At 39.4% G+C, this 20,390-nt stretch overlaps 1 protein-coding gene across 1 annotated transcript in view; it reads right to left on the minus strand.

Moving 5' to 3' along the window:
- The window catches only part of usp43b (ubiquitin specific peptidase 43b), an 83,781-nt gene that overhangs the window by 27,092 nt on the left and 36,299 nt on the right, over positions 1 to 20,390 (minus strand). Inside the window, exons 4-6 of the mRNA XM_005738004.1 lie at positions 14,248 to 14,340; positions 6,891 to 7,026; positions 6,576 to 6,720 (exon numbers count right to left, since the gene is read on the minus strand). Coding sequence (XP_005738061.1) covers positions 6,576 to 6,720; positions 6,891 to 7,026; positions 14,248 to 14,340 — 374 coding nt within the window. The remainder of the gene's footprint in view (positions 1 to 6,575; positions 6,721 to 6,890; positions 7,027 to 14,247; positions 14,341 to 20,390) is intronic.

The raw sequence follows: 20,390 nt of genomic DNA on the forward strand, positions 1-20,390 counted from the left end.
TCAGTTTTATTCACGTAATGCCAAATTACAACAGCAGTCACCTGAAGGCACTTTATTTTGTAAAATAAATTAATGCATTAATGCAGAGAAAACTTCAACAATCAGATGAGCCACTATGAACAAGCACTTGGTGACAATGGGAAGGAAAAACTCCCTTTTGACAGGAAGAAACCTCCAGGAGAACCAGACACAGGGAGGGGAAGCCACCGCCCTGGTTGGAGGAGAGGGGAAGAAGACTGGAAAACACACACACATGCAGTTGAATGGTGAGGGCATTAAGCTGTGCACTGTATGAAGGACAAGATCTCTTCAAAATGAGTCGAACCACCACAGCTTAAACATTAAACTTCTGATTGCAGTGTCTTGACCTTGCAATTGAGCGCAATAAATATGCACAGCTTTTGATTTCCTAATGTTGCCCTAATCAAGCAAGCGGGTAATAAAACTTGCTCACTAGGAGCTTTCCATTTACATGAGGGGCGACCTCAGGGGAATGATTTATGGGTGAAAATCTCCTTTTAGATCCCCCATGAAACATGAAATTCATAAGCCATATTCTGGCTTGTCCCACTAAGATTTATGCAGGGGTGCTTGGGAGGAGACCTACCTGTCATTTGTCATTAAATCTGTTTTTTACATTATGCTGTCAAAAACTGAACTGTTTCTAGGCTTTTTTTTTTAAAGCTCCTGTTGCTGCTCTCATTATTTTTTAAACCTTGTTTCCAGGATGAATAACAGTTCAGTGTGTGTCTATTTGACTGTTTTCATTCATGTAACCCGAACTTGTCTATTGCCACAGGCATTCTATAAAAAGGCAATTACAGTGCAGCCATGAGACATTTATAACACACAAATGTGCACCACACTAAACCACAAACCTGTTGATCCTGACCTTTTATCCTGAAAAAGCCTCTAACTAATTCTAAGAAACCGCAGGAGGCCGGCAAACTCTTCCTTCCCCTGCACTCTCAGGCTTCTTTCACTGTCAAACAGATGAAGAGGTTGAGCCTCACTAAACACAGCCAGACTATGAGAACCCATAATTAAACACCTCTATGCCTAATGGGATATACTCTACCCACAGCAACAGCTATCCCTCCTTTCCATTAGCAGTCCGCACAGTCGTGTCTTTGAACAGGAAAGGCAGTCAGACGTGAGCTTCAGTCAGGTAACAGATGCACATTTACAGCTTTGAATTTGTAGTAAAATATTACATAACAAGTATGTATTAATGACAACAAAAATTAAGCACTGAAAATATGATGCATAAGGAGGAAGATTGTCTGTGAAAGCTGTCAAAGCGCGATTTCAGACCTGCTTGGTACTGTTGTGTGTCTCAGTGAACTGATGTCATTTAGGCGTAATACTTATCTTCCACAGTGATTTATTGTCACATTTAACAGATTTAATCATATAAACAAAACAGTGAAAGGCAGTGGTTTGGCTGGACAGATGTTACTCATAACGAATGCTCCATTCATTATTGGGAAACCTAATAACACCACCAAATATTTGATTTGAGCTAAACTGTTTGTTCAACAAGACTGTAGGTCTTGAGGCAGGCAGTGCTTGTCCAATAATATCCAAAACAGACATGAATTAAAACCAAAGTAAAAGCAATCAAATCTTAAACTGATAGTCTTCTGTAATGTTAACTTTTTTTTATTACCTGTTTGCAAAATCCTGTGAACTGCTGCCATGTTGTGGCTACATTTGGCTAGTTGGACAGGCAATGATAATAGAACAGGTAAGTCGAACAGCTTCAGACCACAAAAGTTCTTCCATATTTGCATCTCTAAGAAATCACTTGACAAAATGTAAAGTTGCCGTTTTGCCAATAAACCACCATTACATCCTTATTAACATCCACCTGTAGATATTTACAACTAACCATGACACAGTGCTCAAGTGCTTTTTTACTAATAAGATATTTTAAAATAAATTTTTTTTGAGCTCATTAAAAGCAGCTTATTTAGTGATACACACTCCTCACAGGACTACAAACGAATAATAGAATAAGAAGCTACATTTGGTTGTTCATTTAATCAAAGTGATCGCCACAGCGGGTAGCTCTGAATGCATTAATGTAGAGTTAACAGAACATAAAGTACTTAAAAAAAGCTCAGCCTTTAACATCTGCACCATTAAAATCAATCCATTTAACACTTGTTCTAGAAAATAATTACTTTACTTTGGGTACTTCATGTACAATGTTCCAAATATACATTTTTATGTCTAATAAGGGGTGATATTGGTACATTTTTTTAAAGGAACAATTCTAATTCAGCTAACATAAAACAAACTGTTTATAACCATAGAAGTAATATTTTTTTGCCAATTATTCAGCCTAGAAAGAGTGCAGAAAGGTGAAGATGTCCAGGTAGAGTGCAGTAAGATGCACAAGGATGTTGGCTAATATAAAGAAATACAAGACAAGCAGCAGAAAATCAACATAAGGTACACTGTGGACCAAGAAAATACGCTGGGGGGTGGTGGTGTGTTCATCAGCTCTTCCGTAAAACACTACATGCCGCTGTCATGACTAGATCTGAAAGTCTACATGTTTTGAAAGCAGAAATTATTAGAAAACTGATACCTTGGCAGATTTCACACTAGATCCTCTAAGTTTTTAGGATGTGCAGATTAAGAAAGCTCACATGATGATGTTAAATCAGTCTTTGCTTTAAAATGATGAGACAGTAAACGGTAAAGAAAATGTTCAAACAGACTACAGTATGGGAGATGATGTCATCTTACTGAAACTTGGCAATAAATGAAAAAAGGCAGAAACTGTTCTATGTTTGTAACAAAAAGAAAAACGCGTGAGATGGATATATAACCGCGGAAGCCAAATATCTGTTTCCAAGTATTCTCTGGCAGGCGCTCCTTTATTCAAGTCTAACCCCTGGCAATAATCTTCCTGACAATGATATTGTGCTCATTATTTCTTGTCAGAGCACCATCAGATCTCAAACAGGAAAGACTCCTCTTCACTTAAATGTGTCAAGATTACATTTTTAATGTAAATCCAACCTAGTTGTTTACCAGTACATTAAAGAATCTCAACATTAAGACATCAATTTAAGTGAGACTGAAATGAATGAAAGAAAGTATTCCAATAAATAAATCCTAATTAATAAAAGATGGTCATAATTCTGTCATCCAGCATGAACATGTGAATCATAGGATGCAATGACGTATTTAGTATACAGGGCAGGTGATAAGCATCATGCGGGAATATGATGCAAGAGATTAATTTTAAGACTGCAGCAGCGATGGTGGGAGTTCTGAGTGGAAAGGTCACATCGTCATGGGTTTGACTTTGGTTTAATCCACAGCACACAATTTTTTCATTCATCACAGCTCTTTAGTGAGCACCTCATGCTGTCTCTAACAGCATTTCACATCTGCTGGATATAACGCTAACTTATGAGTAGCTGTTACCATGATGTTCACTACATGAAAAAGTAAATATTAGTCAATCAAAAAAGTGTGATAGGAGTAACAGGGACCACACATCAGTGCAACTGCATCAGTGCAACTGAGGATTATAAAACATGGTTACATTTTTTGGGGGGTTTAACTGCACACCAGCTGTATTAGATCTGTTCTTAAAGTAAACGCTTCAGGGTAAAATCCACACGGGTCCATGCACCGTTCATGAGCACTGAGCGGAAAAATGTTTTTAATCAGACTCCTGGTGAGTGTTGGTTATCATATCATATAGTTAAACAACATAATTAGTTTTGTTTTCCTTTTACCGTTTATGAATAGTTAAATAAACTCATGGATCAGACCTGTTAATGATTGCAGACTGTGCCAGATTGTGTAAAAGCATTAGAAATCACTGAAATCAGATAAAAGCAATAAAGTATTGTTTATTTAAATATAACACTATAGCACTAAAATAGCACAAAAATAAAAATAGCTCATACTTTGCTCATGATTAAATTTCATTTTTATTGCATTGGTAATAAGACAGAAAACATTTGTCTTCCTGGACTAAAATGAAATCAGAGATAAAATTTAACTGAGCAAAGTATCTTTACTTATGAATTGTGTACATAAGTAATTTAGACATAGAGGAGTGTACATATATATGTGGGTATTTAATGAAAATCTGTAGATTAAACACTTCAAACAACTCATAACATGAGGTTATGCTAAAGACTCACCAGCCACTTTATTAGATACACTTGTTCAGCTGCTTGTTAATACAAATATATCCAGCGAGCATCATTTATCTGGGGGAAAATACCTATTTGGTAACAGCAAGAAGGAGAAGAAGAAGAAAGTGTGCAGAACAGCATGCGGCAGGTCGGCTGCAGCAGCAGAAGACCACACTGAGTGTTCCTCCTGTCAGCTAAGAGCAGGAATCTGAGGCTACGATTCTTAAAGGCTCACCAAAATTAGACAGCAGAAGATTGGAAAAATGAGTCAAGTCTTAAATTTCTGCTGCAGGGTCAGAATTTGGCATAAACAGCATAAAAGCACAGATTCATCCCGCCTTTCATACTAGCAAGAACTAGCAAAGTGTCTATGCAATGTGTTGCTGAGATGTCTACTAAAGCTAGCATGCTAACAAGCTAGTGATAGTAGCCTTGTATAATCAGGGGTGCACATAAGTGGTCCGCAGGTGCGCATGCGCTGTCAAAATAAAAGACGTGCACCAGATAAGAAGTTGCAACATGCGTTTGTGTACATAAAAAATGCACTGTTTTGCCTGCTAAAGTGGGATTTTCACGGCATACTCTGCACCACATCTCTGTGCGTTCATCATTTGTTTGAAGCCAGCTCATCTCCTCCAACCACTTTTCCGAGAATACGCGCTTCTTTTGTGGTTCAGACTCCTTCTGACATTTCTTTGGAGGTGGAGGAACACAAAAGTAATTGCTTAAAGGAGCTTGCTTCTTCGACATCCTTAAGAGTTCTAAACAAATGTCTGTCCTCCTCCAGAAAATCTTATGTACGCAAACGCGCGTTGCAACTTCTTATCTGGTGCGCGTCTTTTATTTTGACAGCGCATGTGCACCCGCGGACCATTTATGTGCACCCCTGTGTATAATATCCGTTTGCACCAATCAGGTTGGATGATAGGCAGTCATTGTATGAAACTCTGAATGCAAATATGGATGAAGGCAGTCCTTCATCATCACTGAGTTAGTAGGCAACCACTGAAGAGAAAGTAAGATGGGAGAGCTAGAGTTTGTTTTTAGCCTAACACTTAATTTTCCTGCACACTGCGTACAACATCCTCTATCTGCCCGCTGCTTGCTGTTTCGTATCATTGACCCCTTTTAAAATAAAGTATTTTTATATTTCAGCGTTGAGTAGAGCAGAGCAAATAAAAACTTCTCTTCTGGTAGCCCTTTACACTGGGTTTTGCCAGTTTTTTTCCCTCTTAGAAAAGCTGGCTAAACAGAGACTGAGACATTACATAATATAATGCGAGATAATGTTTAGCAGAGGAGCTTTACTCAAATAACTTTATTATACCAAGGGGCCATTATTAGATGGATGCATCATTTAAAAGCAGGTTTTACTGTGACTGAGTGACACCATAATTGAAAAAAGAATTACTAACATTTTGGAAAAATAAACAAATTATAAATTTTCTTTCATATTCCAGCAGCCTGTGCAAATGGAAAAAACCTATTTCAATCAACGCGACTTCTACTGAGACTGTGTGTTTACTGGCACTACAGGTGCCTGACTACATCCTGTGCAAGCACAGACGGAGGGCCTAAGCTGCTCTGCTAACACACTCTTCATACTCTTCACAGCCTGTGCAGACATTGTGTAAGTCAGGCAGCAAACAAACACATATCTTGCAATTTCCTTAAAACATAATAATATCTTACGTCTATTTTCACGGGGCAAACATTTCTCAGTGAATGATGGGACAGTCTCATGTGGGCAGAAAAGTGCTGAACGTCGATGTTGACTCAGCCAGTGAGAACCAAGAGATTTAGTCTGGAGACCAGACAGACTGTCACGTGGACCTCGTTTTAGGCAGCACTGCTCTGTACGGTCACTGACCGACATAAATTAAAGCACTAAAAGTCACATTTTTTCAAGGACTCCTTCAGCGTTGACACGACTGGAACTTACAGCCCTGTAAGAGTGGACGACAGTGCAGAACCTATTTGTTTCCAACACAAATCAAAGAAACAAGGGGATACTGTGCACTAAAGGACTTCTGAGAACACATTTTACATCGCTAGCTGAGAAATAGATGAAATGAAGACATAAATCTGATAGCACAAGGGAGGCCTGCACGGGGGATGTAATTCACTGCACTCTTTGTAAAGTTATATAGCTGTTAATGTGCTCCCTGAGGACCCCCTACAGGAAGGTGCATTCCCTAACGGTTTCATTAAGCAAAGTAAATTCATAAGATGAGCTTGTTTGCTTACAGACTTGTGTGCACTTGCACATTAATGTGTATAAATATATCCATGCTGTACCACAAATTAGTTCTAATACTCAAAGACATGCAGAGTGCTTTGTTGTGACTGAAAATAGCATGTTATATGTTTAAATCTAGATTAAAAACTGACTTGCTTCAGTCATACCTGAGATCCGTGCAGAGCCGCCTCTGATGTAGAGCGGGGGAGCCTGAAAGGCATAGATGACATCATTTTCAGCTATGCTAGTCAGGTCGTCTTCATCAAAGAAGGAGCGTTGGAAACCAATGGAGTAAACCTCTGTCAGGATCACCTGGAGACCAACATGCAAACACAAGTTGGTTCCTTGATGTACATCCTTTAACGTGGTGAAGGAAATGACTTTACTATTATTTACTTCATCTGTTGTAGCCAAGAGGAAATTCAAGCCAAAGGCGCAGTAAGAAAAGTACAATCACACCAGTTACAGTTGCTTTACTGTACCTGGTCTGGAGAAATTTTCCCCTCGTCAGCCACCAACCTCCTCAGGAAGGCCACAGAGCCAAACAGCGGCACAGCCAGCCCGACCCGGAGATAGCGCTGTCCTTTGGTGCTGAACACCAGAACCACACACAAGGGCCTGCCGCAGACAAAGACACACAATAAGGAACAGCGGGCAATGGGGCGGCTTCTATTTTGATTTCTGTGCCATTTCTACTGCAGCCTCCTCTACAGCCAAGAAGGGACAAAAGAAGACTTTCATGAATAAATCAATACATTTTAACATTAATAATAGATCATTAGGACTCCGTTTTATGTGTGCGAAATAATGGAATCTCTATTGCATTTTTAAAAACGGGGAGCACTCGGCTCTGACCTCTACAGAGGCAGCTTTGACATACGGTGCTGGGACATAATGGCTTCTCTGAATAACAGCTCACTGAGGAGGTACAAAAACTCTGTCAGGGACCTGTTTGAGTCTATGGCCTGTGGGCAAGAGCAATTATGTTTAAGAATTTAAGGCTGATGACAGATTTTTCTCTAATCACAAAAAAGATAAAAGCAAAAGAAATACAGCAAAATATTCACAATACAGATAAGAAACAGAAAAATCATCCAAAGAAATTGTAAGAAAGAAAAAAAACTGTATACACAATTAAAATGAACACAAGTTGGTAGGGTTGTTCGATATAATGATATATATCGGATGACGATATAAAAACGTCTATGTTTCATTTTATACTATCGTTTGTTTCGTGGTGTCGCAAAAGATGCTAAGATTTTAACTCAAATTAATTAAAAAATAAATACATTTAAAAACGGAATCTAATAAGCAGTAAAATAAAATAAGAAAACATCATGGAAATTATAATTTGAAAGAATGGATGTTATGCATCCTGGGGAGACCCTGAGGATGCCCATGTGTGCAATAATTGTGATACCAAATACAACTTCAGTACTGCAGATCTCCAATTTGCTTAGCGTACAGTGAAATAACAGCTTCACCAATCTGCTTGTCAGTCCACTGCCCAGATACTTTGAGCCTCTGAAAATAGGAGATTATATATGAAAATGTCTGTAATTCCTAAACTGTTAATACAATACCTTTATTAAACACCTCAAATTAAAGCTGAACGTCGACACTCCAGTGACAAAATTTCAAAAATGTGTCATAGTCCAAAAACCTATGGACCTAACTGTATATGGTCGCGCATAATTTTCATCTTTGTCTGCCTCCAGAATTATTCCGATGCAGTTTTTCTGTCACAACACACAAGTTAGTGTGAATTATTTATTTTGAACTGGACTTCATTAAGTTCTGGGACCACCAACTTTATGTGTTTGACACCTCTAAGGGTCCTGCTGGCTTTATGTTTCCCAAGCATATCAAATATATTGTGGCAATAAGTAATTAAGTGATGTATAAACTAGCAGCACTTTGAAGCTTGCTCAATAACTGGTGCTAGCATCAAGTTCAACAACAGGACTTTTCTGGCTCTTGTTAGGTAAAAAAAAAAGATTTTTTTTAATCTATTTGCAACTAGTGAGCTGGTGCATTTACTCCTGCTCTGCTGATTTGGACAGGAAATAGGAGACTTCAAACAAGCCACAGTCAAAGGGAGACTAATTTGTGCTAAAGACATTTCAGTATGAACAAAACCTAATTGCTATTAATGACTGCTGTACTGGGGACTGAAATGTGCTCTTCACTAACAGTTTTAATTTCTTTAAATAATATTCAATGTGATGGAGGTTTCTTCTTTGGTTCTGCTTGGTCATGGGGTGTCTTCTGTTTATTGGGGTTTTCTCTCCACTTTATACCTTACAGTATAAAGTGCCTCAGGGCGACTGTTGTGATTTGGCACTATATGGATAAGACTGAGCAAGCGTGGTGGCACAGTGGTTAGCACTGCTGCCCCACAGTAAGAAGGTTCTGGCTTCAAAGACACCAGCTGGCATGGTATCGTCCTCTTTAGCAGAAATAACTACTAACTGTTGCATAACTGTCTGCCTCCTCTGAAATCAGCTGACTGAAAATCTTCACCACTTTTACATGTTAAGTTCATTTAGTTTCTAGATATTTGATGGTTTTCTTGATTTTTCAATATTTCCTGGGGATTCAAGTCTAGTTTCATAACTACATTTCTTCTTTCAAAGCAATTCCTTGGTGGACTTCTGTGGTGTTAAAATGCTTTAGTTTTTAAACTGCTGTTCTTTTTGGATATCAAAGGATTTTCCCCCCAGCACGCTTTCAGGTATGTCAGATTTGTGCAATCTCTTTGTGATCGTAGATGCAGCTCTAAAAGTTACCTGTGGTCAAATGTTTTGATTCTGTTTGTTAAAATCTGACAATGGGCAGCAAGTCCTGGACAAACAGACATTAATATAAAACTTTGCAATGTGTGGATGATTTTTATTATAGCTGAATGATCTGTTTTAGGATAATTTACCAGTTTCATGTGTGACTCTCTGCCTGCAGGCCTTAGAGGTCACTCCCCAAAGATGTTCTAGTCACTGGCACCATTCTGAAATCTGTGCTTTTGAGTTTTCCAAGCTTTTCATTAAAATTATATTTTATATTTTATAATTTTTTACCAGATGAGTTCATGTTTAGATATATTAAAGAAAAAAATCCAAGTTTAATGAGATCTACTCGTATGTATAGTGTAAACAATAGCAAACAAGGACACGACCGCCAATGGATGAGTTTGGATCGTCAAGCCCAGCAAATGTTGGTTTGGTGACAAACAGTATGTGTTTATGGCTTACACACATGATCTGGGTGTGATTGTGCTGAACTTCTTCAAACAGGGAAATATATAATGAATTCTTTAAAAGATAATCCATCTGTTTTCTCCTCTGTTTATTCCTTCTGATGTATTTTTTTTCTCTCAACCTATTTACTGCACACCAAAAACGACAGGTTGGAAACACAGCACTCTCAACCTGGTGCACCACGAGAAATCAGCTCTTAAAAAACATTTTCCTAAATTAGAAGAGAGGTAGGCTGAACTTTTAGGAACTATTTAAAAGAATGGATAATAAAAGGAAAATGTTTAGTGACAAATCTACACTCACAGGATGTGATGTTCATTTTCAGATCTCAACAAACGCTGTCCATCAGACACACGTCTTCATGTTAAACCAGTTTATTCTGCAGTTTGGGAAATGCATATATATAAATATATTCATCTTCTTGCTGAAGGTGAAATGAAAAAATTGATAAAACTCCCATTTCTGTCCTTTCATTATGTAGCCAGGTTAATGCTTGGCTTTTGAAGTTTGGTATCAATCTGATACCAAATACAGATCCTGATACTTTTAACCTATAAAGGCAGCTTGTGTAGGGGAGAGCAGTGTGTCACGATTTATGAGATGAATTATCATCAATCTGCACATTCTGAACACATTTTAATGACCGCTAAATCTCTGTGATTTTTACTTTCCATATAATTGATAGCAACAAAACGCTGCTTTGAGCTTTTCGTGTATTTTGAAAGTGGGATTTTTGGAGACCTGGGTCGACTTCTGATGTGTAAGGCTATAAATAAAACAGACAAAAAGCCTCGGACATTATTCATTGTGCATATTTTAGGTACATTTTTTATTTCCCCCAAAATAATGCATTTAACAGAATTCAGTGGACTATATACTGAACTTAGAGGAAAGCAACAAAGTACCAATACCAGCGTTGTAATTGATACTGTTTGGATATTTGGATCAATCCACCCACCTCTAGGCTTTAGCTAGCATGAAAGAACACAACTAGTCCGGCTCTTTAACAAAATCCAACTTTCACAGATCATTAAAGCTTAAATTAAATTAGCGCCTTATAGCTTGTTTGTTTTTAGCCACCATTAGGCAAAGTATGTTCCAGACTAAGGCTATGTCTACACTAATCCGGATAAATTTGAAAACAGTGTTTTCGTCTAAAAACGCTCCGCGTCCACAAAATCATTTTCAATCATTTACGAACAGTTGTTCAATTCTTACGTCACTGTATTGCACATGCATGAAATGTAAGACGATTTGACCTTTCTGTCTGCCATTTATTTACTTTCCAGATTTTGAAACATTGCTGCAAAATGTTGAGGAAAAGCACTGAGTTTTTTAAATGGACTGACAATGAGGTGGTGTACAAAGTTGCAAAAGCGAGTGAGAATTAAAGAATTTGAAGAAAAGCTACCTGGAGCATGTACAAACTGATATTAATCTTCAATAGGGCTGTCAAAATTTCAATCAATTGAGAGCAAACAAAACAGCTGCTGCAATGCCCTCCGCCATCTTAGTTTAATTGGTCACATGACTGCATCATATGATTAAAATGCGTCATCGTTTTCGAAAACCTCCGTTTTTTCGTAGTCCACACTGCGATGCAAAAACGTATTTTTCAAATTTATCCACTTTGGAGAGCATTTTCAAAAAGCTCAGGTCTCCTTGACCAAAAACACCATCTCAGTGTGGACGGAAGGCCAAAGCTAAGAGAAAAAGATGCGTTTTCAAACAAAAACGAATTAGTGTGGACATGGCCTTAGAAAAAGTCTGCCACGTAACACCCTTACAACTCTGAATTGCTAATTTTACATTTTAAAATGCCGTTTCTTGTACCCAAGTCTTAATGCTAAGCTAAGCTAACTGGCTCCTAGCTCTCGTTTTATACCAAACACACACACCCACACAAACACACATATAGTTTTACCAGCAGCAAGCCTATTTCCCCAATTCGGGTTTGGAAACACGTTGTGCTGTTTCCTGTGGATACTGGGAAACACTCCAGGCTCTGTAGCTCACCTACCTTATTACAACTCATACCAGCTGTCTAAGCAAGAGCTTCACTAAACTACTAACAGTCCACCTCCACAGGACAGGACATGAGAACAGGCAAGTTGTGGGAGACAAAATATTCCATGTTGTTTTTAGAAAACTATCAGCATTACAGTAAAGATCAAAAGCAAGCACCTGGAGTGTGTTGTAAGTGCTTAAGAGCCACATTTTTATCCAACTGCTAAAGACAGGTGATAAAATAAAATAAAATAAAGGGTTAAGTGCTGGATCACTGTGTGTTGCCAGAACAGCTTTAGTGTTCCCTGGCACTGGTTCTCCAAAGTCTTTAATGGAGGGATAGGCACCATTCACCCAAAAGATATTCCCTCATTGGTTTATTGATGACGATGGTAGAGAGCACCATCTGACACGGTGGTTCAGACATCTGTGTTCACCTGGGTTGACCTGAGTGATTATGGCCAAAGTATATGATTCATATCATTTCATCCTGTAAGAGACCACTCCCACAACTCTGTTTTTACAGCGACCCATCTTAATCCACGCCAGCAAAAACTTTGTGAAAGTCTCTTAACTTGAAAGTCTTGGTCACCTATCTGTAGATATGTACATGTGTTTTTGATAAGAAGGGGAAAAAAGCCTGATGCATAAATAGAGAGGCACTGGCTGAAAAAAAGGAGGAATGGGTTACCCCTCCCTGAAAATGTCAGGATTTCCTGAACGGGCTCAGGGCCTCGTTAATCTAACGTGGAGGAGAAGTGGCTGTTTTCATGTAAATTTGAATAACACATTGTTTTAATGCGGAGAAGGTTTCCCACTAGCTTTTCCTTTCTGATACCAGGCCCTTCAGCTCCACAATGACCTGTGTTCCTACTGTATGTAATGCATGAACAAAGCTGGGTGTTGTACATCCTATTTTCTAATTGTGTCACGATTTGTTTGGTGTTTTATTGCCTGAAGTTTCAAGAGCACCTATCATGCTTTTCCTTATTTTCCGTCACATACAGTATGTACTGTTACAGTAGTGGATTCACATATTAAACATGCACAAAGTTTCAAATAATGAGCTCTATGTATGCAAAAATAATCCCTATGTCACAATATCAGGTTCTCAATGTGGTCACAAAAATAGCAGTGTTTTGCAATATCTATATAAAATTACCAATATTGCTATTAGTCAAAGTCTTCTGTGATTTTATAACAAAATATTCACAGCTCAAAAAAAAGAGGAACACATTCAAAAATCATTAGATCTCAACATTTTCATGCACCAGGAGGAATCTTGGACCCACTGCACCAGGGTAGTGTCAAGAATTTCATCCTGATAACTAATGGCAGTCAGGGTGCTGTTGCTTAGTCGGTCTGTGAGTCCTTCCATGGATATACCATCACTGACCCACCACCTAACTGGTCGTGCAGAACAGTGTTATAGACAGCATAACATTCTCCACGGCTTCTCCAGACCCTTTCATGTCTGTCACATGTGCTCAGGGTGAACCTGCTCTCATCTATGAAATGCACAGGGTGCCAGTAGTGCATCCGCCATCTCTGGTATTCTATGGCAAATGCAAATTTGGCTCGGCAAAACGGTGCTGGGCAGTGAGCACAAGGCCCCCTTGGGGATGTTGGCCCCTAGTGTACCCTTTGCCTTTTCAGTTAGTTCTCAGATTGTTTGGTCAGTGACATCCACATCAGTGTCCTGCTAGAGGTCATTCTGTGGCTCTGCCAATGCTCATCCTATTCACAAAGGAGCAGATATCGATCCAGCTGTTGGGTTAAGGGCCTTCTATGGCTCTGTCCAGCTCTCCCAGAGTAGCTGGAATCTTCTTTATGCTTGAGACGGTGCAGGGGAACATAGCAAACTTTCTGGTAATGGCAGTTATTAATGTGCCAACCTGGAGGAGTTGGACTGCCTTTGAAACCTCGGTAGGGTCCAGAAGTGACAACATTAGGCACCCTAGTCCAATGCAAAACTAGTGAAAACAGTCAGAAATAATGGGGAGGAAAGAAACTTTTTTTTAACAGTGCTCACATGGAGGTGGCGGGTGCGTTGGCATTAAACCATACAAAAAGAAGAACTGCACAATTATTTACAATATAAGTTATTAATAAGTCCATTATCAGAACTTTTCTAGAGTGAATATCCTTTAAATGACTATCTCAGAAACAATCATCCACCTGTGAGCATAGAAGCCATGGCACATATGATGTTCAAAGCTTCTGTGAGGTGTAGCCAATCTGAAGAAAGTTAGCTTGAATGGAGATAAGCTAGCTTGTTTCAGACACAGGAAGAATTACAGAGCTCCACAAAACTGCAAATCATGCAAAGCTACTGTGGCAGAGCAAGAAAAATATGGAGATGAAGAATGAACATAACAATTTGACTTCAAAAGAAGTAACTATCAAACTATCAAGATTAACAATCAAAACATATGAATATTTATATAGATCACGTATTGTAAGATACCTGAACAGTGTAATGATCAGAGGTCCACATCATTCTACTCGTCATTCTGACTAGAAAAACCATATCAGATAATAGACAGAAGTCTTTTTTGAAAATAACAGCACTGCTCACCTGGTCTGGCGAAGAGGAATCGGTAATGAGATGCAGAGGAAAGGGTCAAAGGTGTTGCTCTGTTTCAGGCAGTGTGGGCATGTCAGTGAAGATCTGCGGGGACGAAAGAACACAGTCACATTAGTCTCGAAAAAACAGCTGCACTGACTCGACACGGGCTTCCAATTAATCTCAAAGTCCTCCTGATTAAGTCTGGCAGGAAAGGAGATGGCTTAATCTTGTTACACAAGTGAACACCACAGGAAAAGTGTTCACAGTGCTCCATTCAGACGCCTTGATCTGATTGTGAGAAAGGAAAAGATGAGTGATGTAACTGGTGGGAATGAGAGAGAGTCGAGGGATGGGGTGGGGGTTAGAGGTAGTTGAAGCAGCCCCCCTGGGATGATTGGTGCTATAAACGCAAAACAGCAAAAGCGGTTTCCACACTGTTGCGTCACTTTCGCTGCTCATGTGATGCCATTAAAGGAGGCTCGAGCAAAGGAGGTAGGTGAATTTACTAAGTTTCCTAAGTACGTCTGAATGCACAGAAAGGAGGGAGTGACTACAACAGCGATTTTTGATTCTGTGGATGGCTTCACTTCTTTCAGTTAATCCCTCTTAATGTCATTGGAAGAAATAGCTTATTCTGGTGAGCTAATTGTCTCAACAATGAGTCAGGGAGCCCACAGAATTTAAAAGCAGGATTGCTGGAAGTGATTTTGTAAACCTCAACTCTCTGTAAACAGATCTAATTATGTGAATGTTCAACAAATTTGAAAGAAGATTCAAAAACAGGCGTGTTCATACACACTCTTCTAAAGTTACCAATAGAAGACTGAGCCTGTCCATGGTTTTTATGGTTTACAGATGAAATGAATAAAATAATATATTCGCACAATGAGCCATCTGTACCACCTGCAGTATTTGCTCTATGTGCTGAAATTCAGGCTGTGGTTTTGGTCAGTATGTAGACCAGATTCCTTCAGATTCCTTCCAGTCCAGTTAAAAGTCCAAGTTACTGGAAACATTCCTCAGAGATTTTGATCCATGACATGATGGCATCACACAATTAAAACCAGGTTGAAATGATTTGGGGTTTGTGACAAACAGAAGAAGAGTACACTGTGGTCATAAAGGGTTGGACATAGTCTGCAACAATACTCAGGTAAGCTAACCTATTTAAAGGATATTTAGTTGGTACTAAGTGGCCCAAAGTGTGCCAAAAAAATTTCCAACATCATTACACGACCAGCAGCAGCCTGAGCTATTGATCAGGATGGATCCATTCTTTCATATTGTTTACAATATACTTACATCAAATTCTGACCCTGTTATCCAAATCCTGCAACAGAAATCAAGACTCGGACCAGGCAGCATTTTTCCAATCCTATATTGCCTAATACTGGTGAGCCCACGCGAGCTGTAGCCCCAGGTTTCCTGTTCTTAGCTAACAGAAGTAGTCCTCCACTGCTGTAGATACCAGGTTCAGCACTTTGAGGTTCAATATCCTGTGCATTCAGAGATGTACATACCTTAGTCATAATTAATTATTTGAGTTTCTGTTGCATTCCTATCAGCTTGAAGCAGTCAGACTCTCCTCTGACTTTTCTCTAAAATACAACAACCATGTTCAAAACCACTCAAATCATCTTTTTTCCCCATCCTGATGCTAAGTTTAAACTTCAGCAGGTCTGCATGCCTAAATGCACTGAGCTGCTGCCATGTGATTAGCTGATTAAACAATAATACATCATCACATCATATTATTTGCTCCTTATAAGATAAATTAAACATACTATATGTATAAAAATATATATTTAAAAATATAAATGATAATGACCATCAGAATTTGTAACTTCCATAAACTGCACTCCTGTGCTCAATTCAATAGCTAATTAAAAGCAACAGTTACAGCTGAGCTTCCCCTTTGGCTGCTGTTAGCTCAAAAGTTTAATTTCCAGACTAGCTAGAAAAATTGTTTTAGTGTAAAAATTACTAAAAAGTTTCTCAGGAGCACCATTTGACTGTGTTAACATAAAAACGTGTGGTTATACTTTGCAGGTGTTTGGTATGGCTCTGTGTAACTGCTTAAGTTCAAGGTTCAAGTTCAAGGTTCTTTATTTGTCACATGCATAGTTATACAAGTATAACATACAGTGAAATGTAGCCTGACACGCTCCTCGACATGTGCAAAAATTGGGGGGGGGGGGGGGGGTAGAGGAAGAACATTATATATATATATACATACAGCTTATATATACATAGAGCTTGTTGGTCCTTCACACAGCTGTTCCCAAACCACGATGTCATGTTCTGTGTGAGGATGCTCTCCACAGCGCCTGTATAGAAAATCCTGAGGATCTTTGGAGAGACCCTGAACTTCCTCAGTTGTCGTAGGTGATACAGGCGCTGCCTAGCCTTTTTGGTCTGGACCTGAATGTGGGCAGCCCATGTCAGGTCTGAGGAGATGTGGACACCAAGATACTTGAAGGACTGCACCCTCTCCACTGGAGCTCCATTGATGATGATGGGCTTGTAGTCTCTGTGCTGACCCCTTCTGAAGTCCACCACCAGTTCCTTGGTCTTGCTGACGTTCAGCTGGAGGTGGTTGTCCTGGCACCACGATGCCAGATTCTTCACTTCATCCATGTAGGCCGCCTCATCGTTGTTGGAGATGGCACCCAACACCACTGTGTCGTCAGCAAACTTCACAACTTCACGCTTAAGTGTGACGGACGGTTCTGCTGCAAACATCTGTTCAGCTGTAAACATATTCCCGAGGGTTTTCCTTTCCCGCCGGCACAGGAACCTCACACCACACCGGAAGCGTGCACAGCATGTTTCAATGGAACTATAGTGTTGATCAGTCATTACTCTAATTTATCTTTTCATTTGTATTACTTCAATATCAAAACAACAGAAATAAATCTGTTGAAATAGTGTGGAAAGCACCAGGCAGAACATTAACTAAGAGATTTGTGGGAAATACAGCTCATGCACAGCAATATGTAAGCGTAAGTAGAAGATCTGAAGTTCACATCATGTCTTGATTGAACTGAGGTCATGCTAACGACCTGTGAACCTTTTCCGACCTTAGCACACTCCATGAGAAAGACACAGATAAACTGATCAAATGTGTTTTCCTTACAGAAAGGCACCTGACAGACCCAGTGAGGGAGTAAAGGGAGGTGTGGGAGGCTGGTGAACAAAGCTCTATTCAAACAAGCCCAGCTGACATGGGCTCTTAGTGGATCTCTCCATTTTGGCAGAGTCGAATGGCTGCCCTACGGATGTCTTATTCTCGCCAGGAAACAGTGAGGGCAACCGCACTGCATGCATACAAATCACACTCAGCCTTAGCTAAAACATAGATGTGCCCAGCGCTGCTCTGAAACACTTAGAAATAAAAAGCAGCAAAGGAAGAGGTGATATTCTGGTGATGCTCTAATGGAGGAAGCGTGGAAAGGTTGAAAGGTATGTATCCCCTCATCTGTGATGCAGCCATGCTGAAGAGACTCTTGGCTTGATGCTTTCCTACAGCACAGAGCTTTGAACCTTCCTGAATAACACTTAATTTACTTATCTGCTTCCACTTCATTTTCTTTTCTAAGCAATTAGAAAGAAAACAACTTGGGTTGAAATGAAACGCGCTGGCACCTCATTTTTCTCACTAAGCCTCGTCGCTATCCTCCGCTGGGAGGTGGGGAGCAGTTTATTGACCACGTTAATGTTCTGAAATTGAAAAGGCATGAACCTTAATTTGTGTCTCATAATTCTCTAATTAAAAGTACAATTGAGACATAATAATACTAGAACGAGAGAGTAAGCGAGATCCCTCGGAAAAATTGGCGCCACAGTAAGACGAGCTCCACACTCCCACTGAAACTGCACTATATCTGTAATTTGAAACACTTGACTGACTGTCATTCAGCCTTCATGCGGTGCACACTGCTGGAAAGTCTTCTTTTTTTTTTACTAACTACAGCTACGGTAACTCACCCACATATAGTAAAAGATTACAATCTTTGATCTAATTTAGGCTTTACTTTATGTGGACCTGTTATTTACATTTTCTGCCATATACATGCTGTTATTATATCAGATGCTCATATTCAACATGGCCAAAGTTTACAGTGTACACCGATCACACATAACATTATGACCAGTGTTGGTCAAGTTACTTGAAAAAAGTAATCAGTAACTAATTACCAATTACTTCCCCCCAAAAGTAATCCCGTTACTTTACTGATTACTTATTTTCAAAAGTAATTAATTACTTAGTTACTTAGTTACTTTTTAAAAACACGATTTACAACCTGAATAGGTGATAAAACAATAGATCTTTCAGCCTAATTCTACTTTTTCTACATAATCCATCATACAAAATGTAATCAAATGGAAAAGTCTCTTTTGTTAACTTGTTTTATTAGTTTTAATCTTTTAACTTTATGCATCAAGCAAAAATTTATTATATGCAACATTCTCTGACTGGAAGAAATTTGTTTAACATTTGAACCTATTTTCTGCACATTCCAGCACATAAAATAAAATATTTTTTTGTGTTTACACTCAGTCTTTCAAATAAATGCAAATGAAACACAGCAAAAAATAAATAAAATCAAAAACTAGCGGCCATGTTGCTCTATTTTCACCTGTATAGCAGGAGTGGCGTAGGCTGAGGTTTACCCTGGTGCAGGTGTGCCGCAGTGGTCAGTTGAAGAATCTGCGAGTTTCTCTGTGAGTTTCCCATTACGTGGTAGCGCCATCGGTGCTTGCTCAGAAGTTAAGGGTTTTTTTCGCTGTAAAAAGAAGTTTTCTTCCCACGCAGTGAACAGCAGACGCTAATGTTTTTGTCACTTTTTACGGAATCAAACTCAAAGTAAGGTCAGTACTTCCACGCTTTAAACGCTGCACGCTCATACTCTGTCCCGCACTCGATATATGATCCATTGTTGATCTGCACACAGCTGTTGTCACAAACGTCGCACTCGCTTACGTCACTGTCATGAGACATTCTCGCAAAAAAATCACGGTTTTAGTAACGCAGCGTTACTACGGGAAAGTAAAGGTAATCTAATTACCGTTTTTGCTATAGTAATCCCTTACTTTACTCGTTACTCGAAAAAAGTAATCGGATTACAGTAACACATTACTTGTAACATGTTACTGCCCATCTCTGTTTATGACCAGCTGCATAATATTGTTGGCGAAGACCTTTACTGGTCTGCAGCTCTGCAGCCCCATACACAACAAACTGTGTTGCTCTGACAACTTTCTACCAGAACCAGCATTAACTTTACAGCAATTTGAGCTACAGCAGCTTGTCTGTTGGACCAGACATCACCAGCCAGCCTTCACTCTGCCCATGACCCTGTCGCTGGTTCACCACGGTTCCTTCCTTGGACATTTTTTGATAGATCCTGACCACTGAAGAATGGGAAAACCCCATAAGATGCTCTGACTCCGTCATCTAACCATCACAGTTTGGTTCATGTCAAACTAGCTCAAATCCTTACACGTGCCCATTTTTCCTGCATCAACTTTGAGGACAAAATGTTCACCTTCTCCCTAATATCTCCCATCTACTGACAGGGCCAAGATGAGATAATTAGTGTTATTCACTTCACCTCTCAGTGCTCATATGTTATGCCTCAAGCTATGGTTTCACTACAGCTAAACACTTGGAGCCTTATAGCTTTTTCTGCTTCTGGCTTAGTGGGACGTCACTGCGAGCAGATTTCCCTGATATCGCATGTCAAACGCGCAGCTCTGGCTGTGAGTGCAGCAGCCTCGTCCAACTTCTACTTTTTTGGCACAGCCAATAAACCAAGAAGGAAGAGAGTTAAATGGCTTCCTTTAGACATTGTACAAAGGCCCAGTATACAATTATTAAGGATTATATTAAACTTCATATAATGTAAAGATGCAATAATATAAAATACTGAGCTGGGTCCATTTTAGAGGGCCTAAAATTCTATGCATCAGTGAGTGAACCGAAGTAGAAATGAAACTAAAGTCATCACAAAACGAGCCTTTTGATCAGCTCCAGAATGTGATGACACATAACATAAATAAAGATCTAATAATTGTTGGCGCTGCTCGCTTGGACGGTGATTTAACTTGTTTGAACATGTATAATGGCCGTGATGATTGCATAGTGACAA

Source organism: Pundamilia nyererei, unplaced genomic scaffold, assembly GCF_000239375.1.
Source record: "Pundamilia nyererei isolate P.nyererei 1_Seehausen unplaced genomic scaffold, PunNye1.0 scaffold00081, whole genome shotgun sequence".
Lineage (NCBI taxonomy): Eukaryota > Metazoa > Chordata > Actinopteri > Cichliformes > Cichlidae > Pundamilia > Pundamilia nyererei.